Source organism: Dama dama, chromosome 12 (genome assembly GCF_033118175.1).
Source record: "Dama dama isolate Ldn47 chromosome 12, ASM3311817v1, whole genome shotgun sequence".
Taxonomy (NCBI): Eukaryota; Metazoa; Chordata; class Mammalia; order Artiodactyla; family Cervidae; genus Dama; species Dama dama.
The window spans coordinates 18,675,311-18,699,590 of record NC_083692.1 but is presented as its reverse complement, the minus strand read 5'-3'; the positions used below and the strand labels follow the sequence as shown (position 1 = coordinate 18,699,590).

General features: G+C 42.6%; 3 protein-coding genes across 8 annotated transcripts in view; 1 reads left to right on the top strand and 2 right to left on the bottom strand.

Moving 5' to 3' along the window:
* The window catches only part of DNAL1 (dynein axonemal light chain 1), a 41,623-nt gene extending 30,435 nt beyond the window's left edge, over positions 1-11,188 (top strand). The window contains exons 7-9 of the mRNA XM_061156706.1: positions 2,141-2,267; positions 3,124-3,264; positions 6,045-11,188. Of these exons, the coding sequence (XP_061012689.1) occupies positions 2,141-2,267; positions 3,124-3,264; positions 6,045-6,085 (309 nt within the window). The 3' untranslated portion in view covers positions 6,086-11,188. The remainder of the gene's footprint in view (positions 1-2,140; positions 2,268-3,123; positions 3,265-6,044) is intronic.
* Positions 11,189-13,119: 1,931 nt separating this feature from the next.
* On the bottom strand, positions 13,120-15,992 carry PNMA1 (PNMA family member 1). The gene has a single exon (XM_061156705.1). The coding sequence runs from the start codon at positions 14,975-14,977 to the stop codon at positions 13,916-13,918; it is 1,062 nt and encodes a 353-aa protein (XP_061012688.1). The 5' UTR covers positions 14,978-15,992; the 3' UTR covers positions 13,120-13,915.
* Positions 15,993-16,564: 572 nt separating this feature from the next.
* The window catches only part of MIDEAS (mitotic deacetylase associated SANT domain protein), a 68,875-nt gene continuing 61,159 nt past the window's right edge, over positions 16,565-24,280 (bottom strand). For 4 of the 6 annotated variants that reach the window (XM_061156700.1, XM_061156702.1, XM_061156699.1 and 1 more), the window contains 4 exons: positions 23,657-23,806; positions 22,235-22,447; positions 20,485-20,681; positions 16,565-20,092 (listed from right to left, as the gene is read on the bottom strand). In XM_061156700.1, the coding sequence (XP_061012683.1) occupies positions 19,915-20,092; positions 20,485-20,681; positions 22,235-22,447; positions 23,657-23,806 (738 nt within the window). In that variant the 3' untranslated portion in view covers positions 16,565-19,914. Of the gene's footprint in view, positions 20,093-20,480; positions 20,682-22,234; positions 22,448-23,656; positions 23,807-24,280 lie in introns of those variants that run through there. The other 2 variants (XM_061156704.1, XM_061156703.1) reach the window with 2 other exon arrangements.

The following is a 24,280-nucleotide window of genomic DNA, read 5'->3' as shown; positions in this document are numbered from 1 at the left end:
TTATCTTTTTCTTCTTAAATTCTAGGCACTCTCCAATATTCCTAATAATTATCCAGTATTGATAATTATGTAGCAGACTCTTTACATGCATTATCTGACTTGAAACTCATAAATAAATAATATCCTCATTTTAAGATAAAAAATCCTCAATCTTCATTTTCAGATAAGAAACTGAGGCTCAGATAGTTATGTAAAGTGTCCAAGTATAGTGAACAGGCACTGTTAAACCCTGTTGCTGGGATAAGTAGTCTGCCAATAGTTATCGCAGTCTTCAATGTGTATTTACTTTGTCCCAACTATTCTCTATGAGTAAAAGAGTAAATTCAGCAAATTGGCTATTTGGAGAATTGATCAAGTTGGCTATGTGAAAACTGACCAAGAGTCCTCACCCGCATATGTAAAATGACACTAAATAAGTGGAAGAACCCTAGAATTGAGCCTAAGTTTTCTAATTAGTATTTAATCGCTATTTTTCTCTGCTGCCTCACACATTCTAAACTGGAGATAATGAGATGGATGGGGACTCAGTGCAATGAAAATGTATGTAACAAAGTTTAAATTATCTGAAGACTGATGCTATATATGATATACTAGTTAGATCCTTTGAGAGAAGGTATCAGAATTTACCTGAGGGAGGCTGGTTAAATCATGAAGTTCTAATATAAACTAATTTAGTTCTAATAAAGTGCTGGAATGGACTGATTTAAAAGTTTTACTTTGAAACTGTTGTTTCTTCTACTTAGAAAGTTGAAGTTAAGATAAACTGTGGGCCTTGGGATGACACACAGAACTAACTCAGGCCACTCCATTCTCAGCTTTTCCCCTTGGTTCCATCTGTATGGAAAATGCATTTGTGATCTTTATCCAGAGTACATTTATTCTCTTTATAGTTTTTGAAGTGACAGGTACCAGAACACAGACCTGGGTCCTACATTCTAGACATTACCATGCAGATGTAGGTGAATTCTTTTGGGTTAAGAGGGGATTGAGGGAGTATCCTGGCAGTTCAGGGTTAAGGCTCCACTCTGTCACTGCAGAGTGCACAGGTTCAATCCCTGGTTAGGGAACTAAGATCCTGCATGCTCAGCCAAAAAAAAAAAAAGAGTACTTTGAACGTTGAATTGATTCTGCCTAGTAGTTTTTGTTTTTTAAGCAACAAATAATCATTATATTTTGTCTTTTGTATATGAAAGAAAAGGTTTTGTGCTACCATTGATTGTATCTAGCATTTAAGAGTCAGTATGATACAATCTTTATATTGTAATGATGGGTTTTGAGTTTTATACATCAAAAAAAAGAAAGAGAGAGAGATGAATTGATGGATAGGTAGCAGGAGGGATAAATGGACAGATATGTGATAGGAAAAGATAGTAAAATGTTACAGTAGAAACTGGGTAGTGGATATATGGATATTTATGATAATATTCTTTCAACATTTTTACGTTTGAAAGTTTTCATAACAAATATTAGGAAAAAAAAAAAAAAAACACCCTGAAATTTAGACCTGGGTCTACTTTTTTTCTTTTTTTGCTGCACCCTGCGACATGTGAGACCTTAGTCTCATAAGCTGCACCCTCTGCCCTGAAGGCATAGATTGTAACCACTGGACCACCAGGGAAGTCTCCTAGGTCTACTGTCTAATAGCATTGTTGGGAATTCCCTGGTGGTCCAGTGGTGAGGACTCTGAGCTTTCACTGCTGTGGGCCCAAGTTCCATCCCTGGTTGGAGAACCAAGATCCCACAAGCTACGTGGTGTGGTCAAAAACAAAATAGCGTTGTGATCTTAGAAAAAGCCCTTAATCTACGCTAGAAATTAAATAACATGATTTTCCTATTTTAAATTAGGATCAAATAATACCATGTATAGGGAAGTAATTTGAAAAGTATATTGTTTAATAAAAGTGATAAAATAGTACTGTTATTCCCCCTCTTGATGATTTCAGTAGCTATTCTTAGCTCACATTAGTTTGGAGAAAGGAAGAAAATGTTTTACATGGCTTTCTTAATGAGAAAAAACTCCCATACAGTCTTCAGCTCTCCTGTCAGTGGACAGGAGGGTCTCAGTTCTCTCTGAAGGCCACTGTCTTTATATTTTTATATAAAAAAATAAGCTTGTAAATCAAATTGCTTTCTTTTTCAGGAAGCAGTAGGGGACACATTAGAAGAACTGTGGATCTCCTACAATTTTATTGAGAAGTTGAAAGGGATCCATGTAATGAAGAAACTGAAGATTCTCTACATGTCTAATAACCTGGTGAAAGACTGGGGTGAGGCTGGCTTTTTGCTAATCTTCTACCTCATGTTTATAGAAAATAGCCCAGTAGGGAACATGATACAATTGAGAACATTTCTTTCTCAGCACAGAGGGAAATAGCTATATGAGTTCCTATATTTCATCTAAACACTTGACATTTACATTTAAATGGTTACTTAGAAATGATTGTAAGGTCCTGGTCCTATTAATCATGAAAATAAATTTCAATTATTGTCCAAAGGCTAAAAGGAATCAGCTTAGTAATTCTTAGGTGGAAGACTTATTTAACATGTAATTGCTTTTCTTTTTTGTTGTACACCATCCATTTAGCATTTTAAAGCCCTGCTGTGTGCCTTGAGCCATGCCAAGCTCTTGAGATACATAATTGAATAGGACGCTATCCCTGCCCTCAAGGAGTTCACAGCTTAGTGGGCAAGATTAGTTTATGAGTTAATAATTCAAAAACTATATGTTACGTTCTACAGTAGAGGCTTGAATGTACTTAAGGCTTTAAGTATTCAGAGATGAAGGGATGGACAGAGACAAAAGCAGTCTAATTTAGCTGATACTGATGCAGTACAGTATAGAGAAGACCTCCCACTGGAGGTTGATTGGTTGATTCTGAACCTCATTTCTTCTTTGTATCCCATCCTTAGGCTAACACAAAGGTAGAAGAGGTATGTCACCTTTTCTGTAATGTCTTCAGAGAATGGCTTCCTATGGTATAATTTCCCCTACTTCCTTCAAAATCTTAACAAGTTGTTCTGAATAGTCACAAACTGAGAGCTAGTGATATTGGAATTCAGCCCCTAAAATCATAATGGTAAAACTTGCCATTTTAATATGTAATGTATTCTTTGTCCTTGCAGCTGAATTTGTGAAGCTGGCAGAACTGCCATGCCTAGAAGACCTGGTGTTTGTAGGCAATCCCTTGGAAGAGAAACATTCTGCTGAGGGGAACTGGATTGAAGAGGCAACCAAGAGAGTGCCCAAACTGAAAAAGCTAGATGGTGAGTGACTGTGGGCCAGCTTGGAAATATTTTCTGGGTATAAGAATTGAATTTGTAGCACGGAATCATGAAAAGCAGCAAAACTGAAGAAAATGATAGGTTATCTCTCTTCTCCAAGGCCATTTCTGTCCATAGGAAATTTTATGATCCCAGTTTGGGCCAGAATGAGATGAAAAACTTCTAGGATCATCCCTAAACCAAAAGCTTATGAGAAATCTGGGTTTATTCTCAAGTCCCAAAGATATTATATTGCTAAATAATTAGACATAAATGGTAAACAGTTGCTTTTTCACAATTGGATCAAAATTGTAGTGTTTTCTCTCCTCCTCCTCCTCCCTAATTTTAGTTCCCCAATACCTAAAATTAGAGAAGGAAATGGCAACCCACTCCAGTATTCTTGCCTGGAAATTTCCATGGACAGAGGAGCCTGGCAGGCTACAGTCCATGGGGTTACAAAGCATTGGACACAACTGAGCAACTGAGCACACGCACTCAATACCTAAGATTGGTGACAATGTCAAGAAAAATCCTTGACTGATTGGGTTCAAGTCCCAGTTCCACCACTTATTAGCGTTTTTGTCATGGGTTCAAGTCCCAGTTCTACCACTTAATAGCTTTTTTGTCATTGTGCTGGTTAATAATTCATCTTACCAAACTTTGTCATCTAAAAACTAGAAATGATAAAAGTCACAGAACTCTCTGGGTCATTCCTCCTCCCAGTGGTGCTATCAGGAAGCCATTCATGCAGTATGTTCCCTTTTTTCCCTCTGGTTACTTATCAAAGGGTAAAATAACAAAAACTGCAGACTGCCTCTTGTAGGAGGTATAGGAATAAACATGAAGAGGCAAACAGGTTTCTTAGAAACTGGTGATGTTCTAGTTCTTAAATTGGATGATGGGTATATAAAAATTGGTTCTGTTATTCTTTAAATTATTTATATTGTACCTATATGAAAGAATGCTCATAATTTAAAATAAAATAGCAGAAAAGAGAGGGTATATTAGAATCTTGGACTTCAGCCTTTTTGTGTTCAACTTTGGTTGGACTCCAAAACTATTTGAAATCATTTGTCTTCCTTTCTGATTGTGCACAGAAAGTGAATCCCTTCCATTAAGAATAGAAAAGAATCTCTTATGTAGACCCTGAATAGACCATGCCACATTTAGCCTTTTGGACCAAGTATTGACTTCAGGCCAGTATGAAGAGCCCCTGGAAGAATGACCTTGATCTACCTTAAACCAGTGAGATAGAACATACATGGCCACAGCTGCTAACGAGCCTATTTTTGTTCCTCTTCAGTTGCTTGTAAGAAAAATTGAGAGATGTTAAAGAGCTAAAATGAAAAAGACAGACTATACCAAATGTTAGTAGAAAATGGAGCAACTAGAACTCTCATAACCTGCTGGATGGCAACATAACTTGGTATAACTTTGGAAAATTAGCATTATCTGCAAAAGCACTACATACACACCCCTTATGACCCAGCAAATTTTCTCCTAGTTACATACCCAAAAGAAAAGAGTGTGGATGTTTACCAAAAGGCGTGTATGACAATGCTTATAGCACCACTATTTTAATAACTGTAAATTGGAAACAACTCAAATGCCCCCCAACAATAGATAAATAAATTATGACATATTCGTACAATGGAACATTAAACAACAATGAGAATGAATGAACTATAACTTCACACAATGTACATGAATGATACAAACATATTGCTGAGCAAAAGAAGCCAAACACAGAGTGTATGCAATATCATTCTATTCATAACCAGTTTCAAAATCAGGCAAAATAATCTATGGTGTTAGACATTAGGATAGAATATACCTTTTGTTGGGGGACAGTGACTAGGAGGGGGCTTGAGGAAGTTTGGGAGATTCTGATAATGTTCTCTTCCTAATCTGGGTGCTGGTTACCAGATATGTCCATGTTGGGTACATTTATCAATCTGCATACTTGCAATTTGTGTGCTTTGTATGTGTATTTCAACAAGACATTCACTAGCCTCCACAACAGATGCTGTGGGAAGTACAGAGAGAGAAACTCTGCTCATGACCATAAAGAAGAATCACACAGGAGGCGGCACTGGGGTTGGTTCTTAATTAAAGCTTGGGCTTAGATGGGAGGCCATTCCACAGTGGAGGAACTTTGTTAACCAAGAGTCCAGAGGTGTAGTGGTTTGCAAGATGAGTTTGGGAGACAGTTGAGTTGATCAGTTTATTTGGAGTGGAGGGTGACTGATTGAAGAGGTAAGACACAATAGTTGACTAAGGTCAAATTATGGGCATGCTTCAAATGCCAGAGCTCAGAAATGGGTTGCCCAGTGAGAGCCTGAAGATGTATTTTGTTTTCTGTTCCTTGGTTCTTTTTTTTTTTTCCAATTTATCCTCAGTGTTTAATATCTGGGGGAGTAACATGGAAATTCAGATTCTGGCAATACTGGGATTGCATATTTTATTGTGAAAAATGAGTATTTCTTTCTATTTAACATACAAAGTTTTTCTTGTGTATAGGACCTTATTTTTCTGCCTGGTACCTGTAGGTGTTTTTATTTGCAGCTCTTCATTTGGAGAACTGAATATTTATAATTACCTAATCAGCTTGGAAATTCTTCTTCGAGGTTTTTTGGATAACTTTAAATTTAAAAGATTATTTTATGATATCATTTTATTATGGCACACTTCACAACATCCTCAGGTTTACAGAAAAAATATTTTCATCTAGAATTTCACAATCTCTTGAGAATGACCAGAAATAATTTTCTTTTTAATTCTAGGTACCCCAGTAATTAAAGAAGATGAGGAAGAAGATAACTAACACTACATTTTCCACTTTGTGTTAACTTATTTAAATGTCATAAGAACAATAGATAAGTTTTGTATAGTTGTTTATTTTAAAGATTCTGTGTGGGGCAAATGGTTCTTAAAACACACCTCTCATTCCTGTCTTTTATTCTCTTAAACCTATTCAGTATATCTCCCCCACAACACCACCAACCTTATATATTCCAGTTCTCTTTTTAGAAACTATACATTTTCAGTTTTTGTCTTCAGTCCCAGTTACATACTGTGTGGCCTCATCTACTGAAACCTTTATAGACCAGTCATTTTTAATAACAAAAGAAATGTGTTGCTTTATTCAGTTTGTTTAGATTTTTTTTAGGCCAGGCATTTAAATATAAATACTTAACTATTGAATCTGTAGGCCATCTTTCCTGAAGGTCCATCTCTTTATGACTCAGAAGCACAAATATGTCATGCCTTTGGTTTGGGAAGAGTTCCTCTTAGAAATACAGCAGCAGCCCTAAAATCAAGACACCAAAGTCGAATTGGAAAAGTTAGGGCGTAAAAAGGAAAAATTAGTACCTTGGAGGCCTTATAAGCACATGTTCTATTTACTTATTTTTTGTTCCACAAGTGTGTGCATTGTCAACTGGAATTTACGTTGTGTTGACCTGCATGTCCACTCAAGTCCTGTACACAATCAGCCAATTGTTCTGTGATCCAGGTCAGTGGTTAAATGACTGTCATGATCACTCCTTTGACCAATACTTTGGCCTTATTACACATGTGGACCTGATCTTAGGCACACTTTTTTGGTTTATAGTTCCTTATTTGTTCGATAAGGAAATGTATAAAGCAGTAGTTATATTTGAATTGCTAGCTTAAATGTTGGCCATTCATATTTTTTAAAATTTGCCCTAATAACTTTGGTCTGTTGACTGTCACATTGAGAGAAGTAATTGTTGTAAAGGTAAAGAACTTAAAAGACTGGATTTGGTATCTTTCAATAAGTCAAATTTAGTATTTCAAAGTATATTTTTAGAAATGTTTAAGTTAAACAGCTCTAAAAATAAATTATGTAAATGGTTGTGGAAGGAAAAGAGATGTTTCATTATGGAATCCCAGGCATATGGCAATATTTTTAAGGATTGCCTCTTCTGTGAAGGATACTAGGTGATTTAACCTCAGAACTGCAAAGCAATAGCTGGATGCAGAGTTTAGAATTTATCATAGAAGAAAAATTGTTTTTGGAAAATGCAAGATATGGTAGTCAGTAATCCAGATGAAGTCCATAGTAGGCCATGACTGAGTCACTGATAGATTGCAAAAAAGAAGTCGAGGCCCTCTGCCAAATTGTGCCTAAAGTCCCTCAACCAGAGACTATTAATGGTTGCTATTAATATTTCCCCATTTACTTGTGTAAAACCAGTCAAAGAAACAAAAGTAGTCCTGGCTTTCAGAAGTTTTCAGCTATTTTAGTAGGAACTACATGACTTCTCTGAATCACTCTGATAAAAAGGGACCACTGCTTTGACAATCAATTCTAAATAAAAGTCTAGTACTTTTTTAGCTTCCTTATGCTCTTCCGTAGTTTGATAGGAAGAAATCTTTGCTCTGACTGGCTTGTACGTTCAGAGCCTTTGAGTATTTTTTTCCAAACCATAGGCAATGAGAATTACCCTTGGTGATATTTAAGGCCCGTAAACTAAGAGGGAAGACGATCTTCTTTTCTTGTACTTTGCACTTCATCTAGTAGGTAAGTTTGAAGCCATATTGCTATGCATGGATGTATTTTCAAAAGTTTTGCTGGAAATGAATATAATAGGGAATGAATGAATGACTTCATATTGAATTTATTTATAAAATGGCTTACACTGTTAATGATTGATTTTTTTGAATTCTGTAGTATAGGAACTAATTTTCTGTTTCTCCTTTTTAAAAAAAATTTTTTTAATTGGAGGATAATTGCTTTATCTCCTTGTTTCTTAATGTCTTTTAATCACTGGTAGTTCTCAGAGAAGTGTAAGGTGCTTTTCTGTGTTCATTTCACACACAATTTATAATTCAGTTTCACTCAACAAATATTTGAATGACTTCTGTGCATCCTTTTCTTAGAATTAGAGCCAGAATTCTTGTCATTAGAAAATGAAAGATAAGGTATATGAAGAAGTTCAGAATATTCTTTCAAATAATTCTTTATGTCATCCTTTACTGCTGCAAATTTAGCTGACAGTAAATGCCTTTGGTTTATGCTTCTAGGATTAGATATTTGACCTACTTGAAATGGATTCTGTGTTCCTTGTTTAAAGCGTAATGCCATTTTAGTGGATCATTCAATTTCTCCTATTCCTGTAGTGATGGAATCAGTGAAAGTGAAAAGTGAAGGTCACTCAGTTGTGTCTGACTCTTTGTGATCCTGTGGACTGTAGACCGCCAGGCTCCTCTGTCCCTGGAGTTCTCCAGGCCAGAATACTGGAGTGGGTAGCTGTTCCCTTCTCCAGGGGATCTTCCTGACCCAGGGATTGAACCAGGGTCTCCTGCATTGCAGGCAGATTCTTTACCAGCTGAGCTACCAGGGAATCAGTACAGTATTTTTTCACAGGAAATTTTATTACAGCCTACCGAGGAATTTAGCTTTCCTGTGTTCCCTAACTCTTAAGCTTATGTTTGTATTACCTAGTCAGGTTTTGAAAGATTTTTGTGTTCCTTTAAACCAGAGTTTCTCAACCTGGCACTATGAATATTTTACGCTGGATGGTGTTGCAGGGTATGGCTGTTCCTTGTAGTATGGGATGTTTAGCAGCATCTCTGGCTCTTACACACTAGATGCCAGTAGAACACCGTCCCCAGTTGTGACAACCAGAAGCATCTGTAGACATTGCCATCTGTCCTCTGGGGTATGAGGGTGGGGACAGATTCACCCCTGGTCAAGAACCAGTGCTTTGTAGCAACATTGCTTTTTCCAAGGTCCATTTATTTTCATTCTGTAGTCATATGCTACGTGAGTTGTTTCAGAAAAAAAGGTGATGTATTTGATAATCATAGATGGAAGAAAATGGTCCCTGGTGTTTTCCTTGTAACGCTGTTTTTAATAATTTTCATATAACATTAGAAACTCAGGGCTGGAAGGCTCAACTTAGGTTTTTCAGCAGGGTCTCTACTTTTATTGTTTAGCATTCTTATTTATCTTAGGACAGTAAGTGTTAACCTACCTCTCCTTACTATCAACAGATTCCAACTTTATGATAGATTTTGCTTTGTCTCTGAAGTTTAACATTTTGAGTATACTTTAGAAAATGGATCATCATTCTTTAGGTGTTCATTCTTTATTCATTGTCTAATAATGCACAAAGTTTGTAGACTGTAGCAGTCATTGAATACAGAAAAATATTGTATAAAATTTGGTAATTATATATGAAAGTAGCTGGCATAGACACTGATTTTGCATGTGATCAGAAGAATGTCTGGTCATGATAATTGGCCAGTAACTTGGTATGGTTACTGGATCTATTCCACAAATAGAGGTGGTATAAGACATGTTAATGTGGTTCCTGTGTTAGAAAGAGAAATTTTGACTTGAATAGATGCTTCTGATACCTCTTACCAATTGGCCTGAATTAGAATAAGGAGGAATAAGAAATGAATCTTAATGGTTAACTTATCCTCAGAGTTGGTGATGTGTAAGTTGAGTTGAAGGTAGTTGTCTATGTGACCCAGAATCTTCCAGCTGGATTTTTCTTAGGACTAAATGGAAAATGCATAGGGCCTAGAAAGGTTGAATTAAGTGACTAACTTTAAAACGAAAACTGGGAGGAGGTATCAGCATCGATCATGAGTAGTCTGATTGTCTAACTGCAATCTGATGGTCTGTTCACAACGACCTTACATTGCAAATATTGGCAAAGGGAGAAAAATAACTGTTAAATTGGAAGTTATCCTTTAGCAGAAATCAGTTCCTTTGGCATGCATTTTCTTTATTTGGCCTGCTTAATATGTCTGTAAATAACTGAATATAAAACAAATTCAGTGCAGCAGAGCTGGTGCTTCTGACACAGCTGACTTGACCATATTCCTTTATCTTCACTTTAGCATGAGTGTTTTTAACTATAAAGTAAGTGCAATAAAAAAAAGGGTATGTTTTTTTAAAAAAATCACTGAACTTTTAGAAATCCCTTCTTTACATCTCCATTCCTGCCTTATTATCAACCAGCGACTACAAAGAAAGAAAATGAACAAGTAGACTGAGTCTTACCTTTTTCTAACCTAAGATAAATTTTCAGTTGACATTTGGAGCAGTCATAACTGGATTCTAGTTAATTTCCCATATTGGGCCGGTTGGAAGGAACCAGCCAACCAAATTATGATCTAGCAAATTTAACAAGGAGGTGGGGGAGAGGAAGCTATTTTACAGTAGATTTGCACTTTAAAATGAACTGGATGTTGGTGAAAAGTACTCTCAGAGGGCAGATGGGTAAATACCTAGCCTGCATGTGGATATTAGAGAATTAAAGCTCATTTTTGCTCATTCTGAGCTCACCGGAGCAGTAGTTGTGTGTCAACATAATCAGAGTCAGGATCTCCTTATTTCCTGAGTTGGTGTCATCTTCCATGTCTGCTACATGAAGTCATCCCTCTGGGGGATTTACTACTAAGTAGAATTCTGCTACTCAGAATGGAAACTTTGTGAGTTATCTTTCCTATATCTAGATTTTTAAAATTAATTTAGATGTTGGCTAGATTAAGTTGTGGCTAATGTTACAACAGTGGGATGTTCTTTGCTTTTTTGATCAGCAGGGTACCTGCCTCTGAGGTGCTATTGCCTAGAGGGATCAATATCAAAAGACCAGTGAGTTGGTAGCTGTAGAGAATATACATATAGGCAGCTCCTTCTCCCAGGATGTCAGTCATGGTCACGAGCATCATTCCAGAATCTTTGGCTTGTAGAACCAACTCCATTCTGAAGAACATTTTAACATGTATTAATACTTTGGTAATAATCTTTTATATGCAGGAATTTTGTAGCATGACTTTATGACTAAACTTATTGTGTTAAATTATTTAGAAACGTTGAGTTTCTGAATGTTATTTTGTGAGACTTGTTTTAAAACAGTAATAAATTGTGTTATTTTATAAAGAATCTATTTGTATCTTTTTTGGTTACTGTCCATTAGTTTTAACTAATACAGAGCAATTATGTGAACTCTCAATGATACTCAGTTCCAAAGAAATCCAGTCTTTAGATAACATTCCACACAGCTTGCGTGTGAGAGGGAGAAAAAGAATGAGGGATTGACTCATTTCTTTGTGCTAAAATTATTTTTCAGTAGTTTACTACCAGGGATAATCACCTCCTGTCTCAGGTTTGTAAGTCTTACCCAGAAGTTCTCTGGGCACCATTTCAAATGACTTAAGATCCTGGAAGAAGCACTTCCAGAGACAGCAAGTTACTACCGCACTTGGCCATTGCTAGTCCTCTCCTCACCTCCCGAAGTGTACAAGGTTAAGCTTGGCCGATAGACCCTTGATTTGTTGTCTGAAATGGCCTGGTGTTGGCCAGCTCTTTTCTGATACACAAGTAGCAGGAAGAACCCAGCAATAGCAGTAATATTACACATTTTCCCAGCACATATTCTGTGCTGTCAAATATAACTTTGGTCACAGAATGGGACTGTAATGCAGTTTCTACTTCTTTATTCCACAGTTCTTTGGTTATGAGGATATGTTTCTTGCTGTTGTCCTCCTTTATAAAGCAGATTTTGAGCCTTTATAAAGAGAAAACCTTAATTCAGATCATAAAGAGCATGTTATTTTCAGTTCATTGTTTTCTAGAATAAAGGGTGAACATCTAGAGTTCTGACATTGTTTTCTGCCATATATATGTATTGCATTAGTATGTGTGTATGTATATGTCGATATATGCAATTATTATATATAGTGAGAGAATCCTAAGTGATGACCTTCCCTCCTAAAATGCAATAAACTCTGCAGCCATAAAAAGATATGGTGTATCCCTATATACAGATAGAGTATGTCCATGTTGGGTAAAAAACATAAAGAACCTATTACTTCTTTTTGTTATGAGTGTAATATGTGTATATGTGTGTAGTGGGAAGAGGGAGTATGTTTATGATGGCATGTTGGTGAGAAGGTGGGAGTGAGTGTGTGAAGACAGGATTGTGAGAGATGAGGAGAGTGTGTACCAGTGCCAAGCAGGTAGTGCAAGTGCAATACAGGAGGAAGTTATGAGTGGGGAAGAGGGGGAATGCAGACATGCTTGTGGAGGTAAGTTAAGGTTTGCAAATGTGTTGTGGGGGTCAAAGATGTGATGTGTGTGTTGAGAGAAGAAAGGAAGATGGAGGAACAGGCATGATAAGTGAGGACATGAATGAGTGTACAGAAAAATATACCAATATAAAAATATACCATATACCAATTATCAGCCTTTATAAATAAGTTTACCTTGCAATCATTATGCAGACCAGCTATAAATTTAAAGCCTTGTTACCATGGTAAAACTCCACTGAACTCTTATGTTCATTTAATCACTTCTGGATTTACTAAAATTTCAAAAGATAGGCAACTTCAGTCACTGAATCTCTGGAACCAAATAAACATGTTTTAAGTCATATTTCTCTTTTTATAATCCTCTTGATATAAGTGACTGCTGTGATACTGAACCATCAATTTTATACAAGTATGATGAGTTATTATTCCTGTAGTGAAACATTTTTAGTTGAAAAAAGATTTAAAAGGGCCCGGGGGGGTGGAGGGGGGAAGCATTGCTAGATAACCTCCTAAACTCCATTTCAGGATTTTCTAACATTTTATAGTAAGTTAATATTTAGTTATGTCTATTTTGCTTCAAACACTTGTCTGGTAGAAAACATGCAAAAATTGAATATATTGAAAGGTACTGCAACTTCAAATTACATAGTATGATATAAAGTTTAAAGTAGAAGAACTGAGGTTTGGGGTTTTTTTTCAGTGACGTGGCAAAGTCTTCCTAAGAAGATCATAGAGCTTAATTACACTGAAATTTTTCATACACTTCAGAAAAACAAGACAACAGAATTTTAAAAATATTTTTATTAATAAACATATATTTGATAACCTCAAATTTAAACACTCAGAACCAGCATGAACAAGGTAAACTACTCTTCAATGATAAATATCTGAAATGGGAGACCAGATACTGAGCTGGTTCATATTAACCTCCCTCTTCTATTCTTATCTTGTTCAGTGAAAACTTGATTTACACAACTCTGGAAGTGCAGTATTTCTAACACCTCATTTGCAGCCTCAGAACACATCTCAGTTAATCTGATCTAGTTGTTTAAAGATGAAAAATGAGAAATTTGCACTGTAAAGTTGAATAATATCTAATTCACATTTCTTTCCATTAATATAAATCAGGAACAATTTACAGTAAACACAAAAACTACTCACAATAGTAGTAACAACAACAGTTCACATTTTTACTCAACACTTCTTGTGTAAGCCAGGCCGTGCACTAAACTTCTGAACATGCAATTTCACATTCAGTTACCTCTGGGAAGTGTCACGAGTTCCCATGGTTTTCACAACTGATGGTGATGATGCCATGACGACAGCTTGCAGCACTGACAACTTGCTCTGTCCAAGCCTTTCCCTGGCATTGTGGCTGACATGACTCACTTGTACTGCAGCAGCTCTGGTGCTCACTTGCAAGCTTTTACCAATGTTAACGTGAATATGCAGGCCTGACTTACCCCAAAAAAACCACGGCTAAGTCTTTACCACCAGGAGACATACCTGCAGGACAGCACAGAGACACGAAAAGCAGCTGTGGTCTTTAGGTCTGCACTAAAGTCCGTTTTCTCGGGACTCAGAGGTGCCCCTCCAGGCCTATCTGCAAGAGGGCGGCTTCAGCCGCCTCCTCCTCTTCCTTGGCCTCCTCCTCACGGATCTGCACAAGCAACTGGAAGAGGTTAGGGGCCGGCCCTTCCGCAGCCCCGGTCAGCCATAGCTGCCTTCGGATGGCCCCGCTGTGGTTGGCCCCCGCAATGACTTGTTCCAGGCGGGCTTGGTTCACGTTCTCTTTATCTATGGCCCCCTTCTCCACCACCTTCTGCAGCAGAGGCTCCAGACGAATGACATAAGCAGATAATTTTTCTCCTGGGTTCTGGTAAGTGTTCAGAAATCTGACCTGCACATCCCTGGAGCTCTCCACACTTCCAAACACCTGCTCAAGCGCCTTCAGGCATTCGGCGGTGGTAATATCTGGGTTGTTGGTCTTGAGGATGCGGATGACATCAGCGGCAGGGCCTCGAAGACTCTCCATCAACCGCCGCCTCTTTTCTGTATCAGACACCTGCCACTCCTCAATGACCTCATTAGCGTGCTCCAGCCAGGGCTCAAATGTCTCCTCCCCAGGCCCCGGGATGTCCCTCCCCGAGAACAACGTCAGCTTCTTGTACCATATGGACTCTATAAGCGGCTTAATAACATTATCCAAAATATAGTTTAGCATCTCTGCTGGCATATCTGGGCCTGGGGCCGGAGCGGGGTTCTCAAACCCAAGGACACGGGCAACATCTCGCACAGTCCATCCCTCTCGGGCTAGGAAGACATGCAACCTTTCTAGAAATTCAGCGTCGGAAGTCGGAGGCTTAAAGACTACTTTCCAGACCCCTCCTTTACCCGGCATCTCCCTGGGGATGGCAGCGTAATCCACAGTGCCAGTGAGCTCTAACAAGGCTGCTTTGGCATTCTCTTCCCTCCAGAACATTCTCCCAAGCACTCGATAGTGCACCTGGGGCATCGCAGCCTGGAGGGTCTCTTCGATTTCAGCCTCATCACAGTTCACCGGGATCCCCCAGACCAGCAGGGCTCTCTGGGAATTCACATCCATCCCTCTACACCAGTCTTCCAACAGTGTCATGGCCATTTTCCCCAACTATCAAGGGCCCCTAATAGTTGGGTTATCAGGTTAGATACGAGTTCAGACTGTGGCTCCCTGTGCTAAAGGACTTAGGACGACAGAGGACACTCCCCTGCAATTTGCCCGAGAGAGTCAAGCTTCACGCAATCACAACTAACAAACGACACCAGAGTCCGGCTCTCGTCCTTTCACTGCCCCCACCAACGTCTGTCCTCCGCGTCCTCGGAGCAAAGCTTGGGGGATGCTCAGTCACGCGCCCAACGCCATCTTGTGTCTCCGGTCGGCGTCCGCGGGCCGGGTCCCGCACCTGCAGGCAGGGTGTCGCGTCTCCGCGCAGAGGCCCGGAGCGAAGGCAGGCGGAGAAGGCAGGAGACGCCGCGCTCTGAAGAGGCCTCCGGGGTGTTATCCCGGGGCGTGGCCGCCCGTTCTCCGCAGCCCAGGCGCCGGCCACTCGCTGCTGCTCCTCCTGGCATCAACCCGGCTTCCGCGGTCAGAGCTCGGCCTTCAGGCGCGCGAGGAGTCGCTCCTCTGGAGACTGCGAACTGTGCCGCCCCTGCAGGAGGAGACTGTTCAGAGGTCGCAGCGAGGCCAGCCCAAGAGCGGCTTCTTCGCTGGCGCAGGTATACGCCTCTGGGAGGCGAGGACAGTCGGATATCCTGAGCACCAGCAGCCGAGCCGCGGGAAGGAGGCGGAAGCGAGGTTAGAGGCGGCGCGGGCGAAGGCAGGCCGCAGCTACTACGCGTGGGCTGCAACGAGCTGACCGGGAACGGCGTGGAGAGGCTGCCGGCCTGACTGACCCGCAGCCAGCCCAGGCGTTACTGCGGCAGCGAGGGGCGGGGCCGGCCAGCGAGTGGCTTTCGCCCCGCCTCCGCAGCCGAAGCCTGCGCGAGCGTAGCCAAGGCAACGGCGGCCGGGAGGGCTCCAGACCCTGGCGCTCCGGCTGCCTGCGGTTGCCATGGTGCCAGCAGGGGGCTCGCGGAGCATTCTCTGATGGCGCACTTCCTTTTTCACACCTTCCAGATTCCCCCCCCCCCCCCCCCTTTTTTTAAACAAAGCACTGTGTTTAAAAGGTTAATATAATTCTGGAGTGAATTGAAGATGATATGAGTCTGTCAAGACTTACCTTAACTCACGTCGCTCCTTCAGCCACTTCAGTTGCTCAGTCATGTCCGACTCTTTGCGACCCCATGGACTGCAGCACGCCAGGTCTCCCTGTCCATCACCAACTCCCGGAGTTTACTGTTCAAAAACAGATGCTGTACCAGCCGATCGATCGCACTGTGCACCCTCCGCGAACTTCATCCCAATGAGACTAAAACGCTGGAAGTGGGCAGTGTTTTCCTGTCCGACACTGAGTTGAGACTTTTTCTTCTATAATTTTTAAGAAGATCTAGATCTATTAAGTAACCTTTGTAGCCAGGCAAACGCTAGTGTGTTATTTCCCCTGTTCTGGCATCACTGACAATGGGCTAAATAAAACAGAATGCTTATGGTTCAAAAATTTCAAGTAATCCCTTGCAAGCAAACCAAGGCCGATTTACGTCAATCCCAGATGGTGAAAATCTCCTCTAAAGGACACAGCATTCAACTATGAATTTTTAAAACCTTATTTAATAAAAGGTTTAAAGATACAGAAGAACATTCAAAAGTAAATAAGTTACATAGGTACATTACAATCACATCAGCAAGATTTTCTTTAGTGTGTTAATTTTTTTTTTATAAAAAGCACACAAAAAATAAAATCTTCAGTCTGGTCTATCACAACTGTACAGCAAAAGAGGTAATATTTATATATATGTACACTATTTTAATATGTAACAGTCTTTTTAAAAAAGGGTGCCACAGGCAGCAAACACACAGAAGGCAGTGTCTGATTTTTTTCAAAATAAAAGGAATATACTTATTTATATGCTATTAAAATATTTGTACAATAATTACAGACTGTCAAGGCTGTTCCTGTGCTCTGTCCCCTCCAACAAGGCCTTCGACTGAGAGACAAATGAGGAAAAGGTGAAACAGCTGCAAATTGTTAGAGGCAAATTTTAACACAGCAAAAATATGGGGAGGACATATAATTGTTTTATAAAAATATGCATACTTCCTGTAAACCTAAGAAGTTAGGCTTGCCAGTCTGGTAATAAATACCATCCAAGAAAAGTGAGCCTCAAGAAAAACATTTAAATAGCTGAGGCTTGAATATGTGTTGTATTCCTCCTTCATCTTAACATCTGGCACGTGAGAAGAAAGAGGTTAGGTCACTGAGGCAGTTAAATATATGGGATCCCTTTAGACATAAGCAGCACACGACCTCTGTGCCAGGGTGGAAGTGGGCAGCAGAAAGGATGGGTGTGTACCTTAGCTGTGAGGGGGGCGGCTGAAGGCATGGAGGACAGTGCTGAAGCGCTGTCTCCGTGGGTGGGTAAGAGACCTCAGAGATGGTCTAGAACACAGGCACTAGGTTAGTTTCATACCCTTAGCTGAGTGTAGATGGAGGCTGAGAGATGAATATGTGAGATGGTGTGGGGAGAACCTTATAAAGCTGAAGGTGTTTATCGTTTAACTTCTGAAAGCAAAGAGTTTGAGTAGAAGAAAAAAAAAAAAAAAAACCAAGCCGAACGTGTTCACAGGGAGAAAGCACCATAAAGGATATACCTATGCCAGCTTCTATGGCTGTACCTACTTTATGGCAGGTCACGTGCCACAACTGCAAATGTTCACTAAACATTTCACCTTTTACACTGCGTTCTAGATATAAATTCATTCTGGAACATAAACCCTTCTAAAATATGATGTTGGGTGGGATTAATACAGAGAGGTACCATCTTGATTTTCTCCGTCTATATTCACCTGCTCTTGTCTCTGTGAGCTTAGAAGAAAAAATCACTCTAGACAAAGGAGGTTTCTGTTACCACATGTCCAAAAAGTGGCCTGAAACTAAATGCGGTTTAAATAGAAAAAAACCTTGGGGAACGTAAGTAGCACTTTGGGGCAAAGCTGCGAAGGCACTCATATTACACATGTGATTTAGAAAAGAGCCTAAATTTGCTACCTTCCTGTTTGGGGAGAGTATAGGAGATTTTTGCAATCTTGGGCTGTTGAGTGTGTAGAAACCTATGGGAGAAACTCATTGGGAAGTTAGAGGTCTAGGTAGTCATCAGGAGTTGAGGATGGAGGAGAATTTTGTTACTCCCAGAGCTGGGCTCCTATATAACCATATTAATACAGAAATGAATGCAAAAAAAAAAAAAAAAAAAAACCCACCCAAAACCTGATAGTGCATAGTTTAGAACAAAACTCCCCGCTCCCAGCTACCAATATGATGCCTTTAGGCTATCTCAGAATAGCAGAATGAATACTTTTTGGCTCCTTCCTAACATGTAGACCTGTCATATACTTGCACAACTAAAGTTGAATAGAAAGGTCAGAAAAATAACTCAGCCCTCCTATGGCACTGGCAAGTGAAGGGGCCTCCTGAATCTTCTAGCCCTTTCACTTCAGTGACTCCATGCCAAATATGGCTTATTCAAGCCAGAAACAAAACCAGAATTCTGGCTTCCAGCCAATCCCCTCAGGCCACTTAAATGTTCAGCAGGGAGAAGAGGTAGCAGTAAGAACTGCATTTGATCTCCCCTCACCCTGCTAGTCTGTGGTTTGGTGACACCTTCCACCTGCTTTCAGTGCTACTATCATTCCTATTGGCAAAACTTCCAGAGCAACGGGGGCAAGGGACTTTAGGGTCTTGGAAATAGGAGGTTGGGAGAGGGGGGGTGCCAAGAAGGTGCCTTGTTTTGGGATAAATGCACTTGGGCCTCTGGAAAGAAGGAAGCCCCTGGTCCCTGAGAGGATGTTAAAAATTAAATATTAAGAATAAATAAATAGCTCCCAAATGACACAAGTCAAGGAATGAAGGCTCCTGTCCAATCTGGCTAGGAGACCTCCCCCTCCCAGGGAAGGATCCAGAAATCTCCAGCATGCAGGACTGAGGGCTGAGCTGTGGATATCAGCTAGACCAGGTAGGGTAGGGTTAAGTTGGCAGCTGCCAAGGGCAGGACAAAGGCAAGCAGGGAACTTGCACCAAGGAGGAGCAGGCTGGGCCTAGGCTAAGCTCCCTTAGCAGCCTCCAGGGCCTAAAGGTATTTGGCAAAATGGTGGGAAACCAGAAAAGCCAAGGCCTGTCAGAAGCTCCCTCAGGCCTAGCCCTGGAGCGACTCTGCAAATTCCATCCTGTGCACAGTCCCTTCCCTCCAGCAGGCTGAGAGCGTGCAAGGAGCACTGGCTCCTTCCCCGAACATCGGAGAAAACCTTCCCGCCCCGGCAGGCTGCTACCAAGCAGCACAGGAATGGATACCAGTCCTGGTCTCTCTCCCGGCCGCCCGCCCCGTTCTGGCAGCCTCGCTCCCGGGGAGGAGGTGGCCTCTCTAAGGAGCAGCACGGCCTGGACATTGTCGTGCAGGAGCCGGCACAAGGGCCAGGCTGAGCTCCCTCTCGGAGATGGCCACCACACTCCTTCCCAAGGAATCCCTCTTTCTGGGACTTGGGGCGGGCAGGGCCTGGGCAGGTCCCCTGGGGCGAGGGGAGATGAATGCTGCCAAGGGGGCGCACTTGTGCTTTGCTCTCCATGGTGACCGACAGGAGCGGGGGAACAAAGACGGAAGCGGCTGCGTGGCGGGGCGGAGGTCCGCGTGAGAGGCAGCGATCGATAGATCGTGGCGCTGGGGCCCCTCCCCAGGGGCAGCCCCGGCGAGCAGGGACTCTCCTAGTTCCTGGAAAGCGGGGAGGAAAACTTCCGACAGACCAAATGCAAGAGAACTGGATCCTGCAGCCCTTTACACTGCTCCTGGGGCCTTTATAAATAAAAAGGGCCGTTTATTGAATTGTCGCATTCGTTTTGCAGAGACAAGTCCGTGCGATCTCTCCCTCCGCAGGATCGGGAGCCCCAGGCGTCAGCCCCTCTCGCCCGCACCGCTCTCCTCCCTCAGGGCCGGCTGGTGCGGGGAGGCAGCCGCAGTGGCCGCAGCAGCTGCGGCCTCTTTCTCCTTCTGCCTCAGAGCAGCTGCCTTCTTCTCCTGCTCGGCGTGGCTCTTCATGTGGGCGCTGCGACTCTTCACCTTGAAAAACACCCTGTAGCCGGACAGGAGGGGCTCCAGTCAGAGGTCTGTCTCCCCCTCTGGGACCATCGGGCTAGAGCACTTGCGCGTGTCTGTGTGAATGTGTATGTGTGTGTCTGTCTGTCTGCGTCTGCAGTCGGGGCTCCCCGGCCCTTCCGGCTTGCCCGGCGCCACGTGGCCTAGCCCCACCCTTCAACAAAGAGGCCGACGGGCGCCCGATTCAGTGGCATCATTCCTCTCCTAAAAGCTGCCAGGGGACTTCACTGCCCTGGAACCCCTGGGCCAATCAGGAGGCGAGGCGCAAGCTGTGACTCCTCCTACTTCTCCCTAGGAATAGCCGCCCACCCCTCCCCCAACCGCAGCCAACCCGCCAGGTACCGGTGGAGACTGGGCCTGCTGTCTTACCTGCCGCATTTTTTACAAGGGAAAGTGTTCTCCTGATTCTGGGTCTTATTAAATGTCTCAATTTTTTTCTTCTTCTCCGAAAACGGTAGTGCCCTTCGTGACTTCCCTGGCCCCTCCCTTGGCTTCTCTGAGGCCTGGCCACCCGCAGATCCAGGGGCGTTGGACTCGTGGCTTCGGAGGATGAGGATGTCATTGGCCTGGAGAGGGTCAAACGAGGAGAGGTGAGAGATTTAGGAAAGTGAGAATCCCAAATTCTGGAACATCAGCAAACAGCAGGCGTGTAAAGATCACGCACTCCTGCCCAACGGTCCCCTAGCATCCTCTGGAATCTTTCCAGTGACAAGGCAGTCACTGCCTTTTTGGAAGCCCATTCCATCTTTGACCAGCTCTGTTTTTACAGATTGCTGGTACAGTAATTTGGTGGGACAGCCCTAGCTCTACAAGACAGGACTTCCTGATGCATCTAACAGGGGTCTTGCTTGGACATGGCTTCGTGTTTTCAGTATTTCATCTATGACATCATTCCATAAAGGAGCTTCAAATCTATGTAACATGCCAGGTCACTCAGAGGGTATAGAGGGGACAGAAGGCCCTGCCACCAGAGAACTCAGTCTGAAGGGACAGACACACAGGCAGCTAGCTCATGACAATAGGGGCCACCGTGGGAAATGCCAAGCAGATAACAGAGAGCACAGGACACCTGGTGTAGACCCGGAGAGGTGCTGCTCAGGGTATGCAAACCATGGACCTTGCGATATGGGAGACCCAGATGGCCACTGGAAGTCACACGCGTGTGCACTGGATCACACCCCATAGGAAAGCATTCATAAAAGTTCAGCAGAACTCAATGGAGTGTATATACAAAGAACAGCTCTTAGAGGAGTGCTACCAAGGCTCAGAAGGGAGCAAACCACTGTGTCTGCAGTTTGGGAGCAGGGTTTCCTGCAAGGGTGTAAGTATACAATACAAGTTAAACTAACAAAGACTCTCATACTAGTTTGCCAGCAGAGCCCTCCCATGGGTCTGTCTCTTGTGGGGCCCTCTCCCTGTCTCTTGTGGGGCCAGGAACAGCTCTGGACAGTGTGTTTTGCTTCTCAGCCTGTGATGTGGTGGACAAAACACTGTACTAGGAGGACCTGGGGTGGGACCTCAGCAAGTCACTTAGCATCTCTGAACCCAGTTTCCTACATCTGCAAGGTGGGGGTCAACAATGTATGGGGTTATTATGAGGGATGTATGAGATGATGAACAGGAAAGCACTTTGCAGACATGAATGAGGCACCATATTGTTATTCTCATTGTTTCAGACACTTTTTTTACTCTCATCCATTTCAGACACTTGTCAAGGACACAGCTCTCTTAGGGGGAGCCCTGTCTGAACTATAAGTCAGGAGTGCTTCCCAACCCTCCCACACACCTTCTGGATTTTCACAAAGCCTCTTTCCTCTGTGCCTCAGATACAGAAGCAGAATAGTGTAAAATTAGTAGCAAATTCTGCAGTCAAGCTGCCTACCAGCTATCTTATCTTGGGCCTCAATCTCCTCATCTGTAAAATGGGAATGATGACAGTACCTACTACCTAGGTTTATGAGGATTAAATGAGTTAACAGCATAAAATATTTAGTACATTTCCTGCCACGATGATGACAATCATCATGATGTTCCTGTTCTACCCTCCCTTCCACACCCCCAGGCCCAGCTCCAGCCATCCTCCTTGGCCCTGGGCTCCCCCAGGGGAGGCCACACTTACCGACTCATTGGCCTGTAGTGTCTGTGTGGCTTTGACGGCTGCTGCCCGCCGGCTCCGCTCTCGCCCCTCTTCCTGCTCCCCCTTGTCCTGGGTCTCTGGCATCTCCTCCTCCCCCTCCTTTCTGGTCTCCTTTTCTTCCTTCTTGGGCTCTAGCCTCTCTTCACTTGGGGACTCTCTTCTGGGAGGAGGCACCCTTGGGAACTTCTGGGAAGTCTATGGGGGACGAGAACAGGGCAGTGAGCCCACAGCGCGGTCACACAGTCATATACACTAATTCTGATCCATCGAGGGGCTCATCAGCCCCGGCTAGTCCTGCCCGCCTTGCTTGGCCCAGCACAGCCTCCTGTGCTATGACCCTGCACCCTTCCACAGCTAGTCTGCCTGTAAGAGGAGAGGCTTGAGGGCCTGGGAGCCCTCAGAATGAGACCAAGAACTTGAGGTGGGGCTGGGGCATGGAGGGAACCTGCCTGTCCTGCCCCACAGACCACCTGTCTTCTTGGGTATATCCAAGAGGCATTCTTGGGGTAGGGTGGCCTAGTGGGGCCAGGCAGCCGCTTTGAGCTCCATTCTAAACTATCTTTGTAACGTTTTCTATCTCTCTACCCTCCTCTCATCTGCAAAAATGGGAACTAAATCACTCCCTGCCTTGGAGCAGCATGTCACCAACTGTGGACTTGTGACCCCAAGATGATATTAGGTGGATACATGGACACAGGATTAAATAACATTCTCTTTTCACAGAACTGAATGACATTCTCTTTTCAGTTCTCTTTCAACCCTGATTATGTCAAGGACAAAGCCTCAAATTGGCATTAATGTGTCTTTTATACTTCTCTAGATTTAACAAGGAGAGGTCAGGCCTCATCTCAGAGGTTTGGCAGGTGATAGTACCTGGCTAGAATTTCATAACATTGTTTGGTTTTCATATATATATTTATTTTTACCAGTACCTTCTGTGACAAGGAGAACTGGTTTTCTATTTATGATTGTGATATAAAGCTTCCCCTTTAGAGGTGATTTAAAGAAAATTAAGTACTAGCACAAGTGATGTGTGGACATGACAAAATTACGAATGGTGACATGTGGTAGGATGCAGATATAGCAGAATTCATAAAGGTGACATAAGAATGATTAAAGTTGAGGAAACAGTGTTAGAGGTCTGCTATGAGAGGACAACAAACTGATGCTGGTATGAACACTGTGGGAAATATCCCCAATGTTCTGCATCAACACAGTGTATCATTACAATGACACTGGCAGGTAGAGAGGGCAACCCAAAGGTCCAGGGCCAGTGCCCAGGACATCAACTCCCTGGGCTGTCAGGGGCACTGCCTTCCTCTCTCTCCCCTCCAGGGAGTCCTGGAGAGCTTGGGCTCACGCTCCCAGCTCAGCCTAAGCTGCTGAAGCTGGGAAGGGAGTCACCTTAATATCCACTTCAACCTCTTCCTGGGCCGACTTTTCATCACTCGTATCCACATCCCCGAAGGTTAGCGTCCCATTGCGGCCAATCTTCACCTGCTTCTTGTAGGTGTAGTAGAACTCCACGCACTGGGCCACGGTCTTGGTCTGGATCTGGTTTGAAGCCAAAACTGAGGTCAGAGTTCCTGGTTCAGCTCACCTGCCTGGTGGCACTACAGTCTTTCTCATTCCTGCATGGCCCCCCTTACTTTAGTAAACACTAGATCCAGTAAACCCAGGAAATACAAGCATGTCTCCAATGTCTGCTGTGCACAAACCACTGACCAAGTCAATTAACCAACACTTTACCATTTTTTTTACATAGAGCTAAAAAAGGACAACATGGAGCCACTGGGGAGATTTGAATACGGATTATGTATTAGAGAGTAGTATTATGTCAGTTTAAATTTCTTGGGTGTGATAATGGTGCTTCGGTTTTGCAGAATACCTTTGTTTCATGAAATATTTAGGTCAAATGTCATGCTGTAACTTTTAATGATCAGTTAAAACAGAGAACACATGTGTATGTGAGTTTATTTATGGACACAGAGAGAGAACAAGTGTGGCAAATGTTAACAACTGGGAAAT

Bases quoted from the DNA above. Each gene is read 5' to 3' on its own strand.
- PNMA1 (XM_061156705.1), bottom strand. From the start codon at position 14,977: ATGGCCATGACACTGTTGGAAGACTGGTGTAGAGGGATGGATGTGAAT.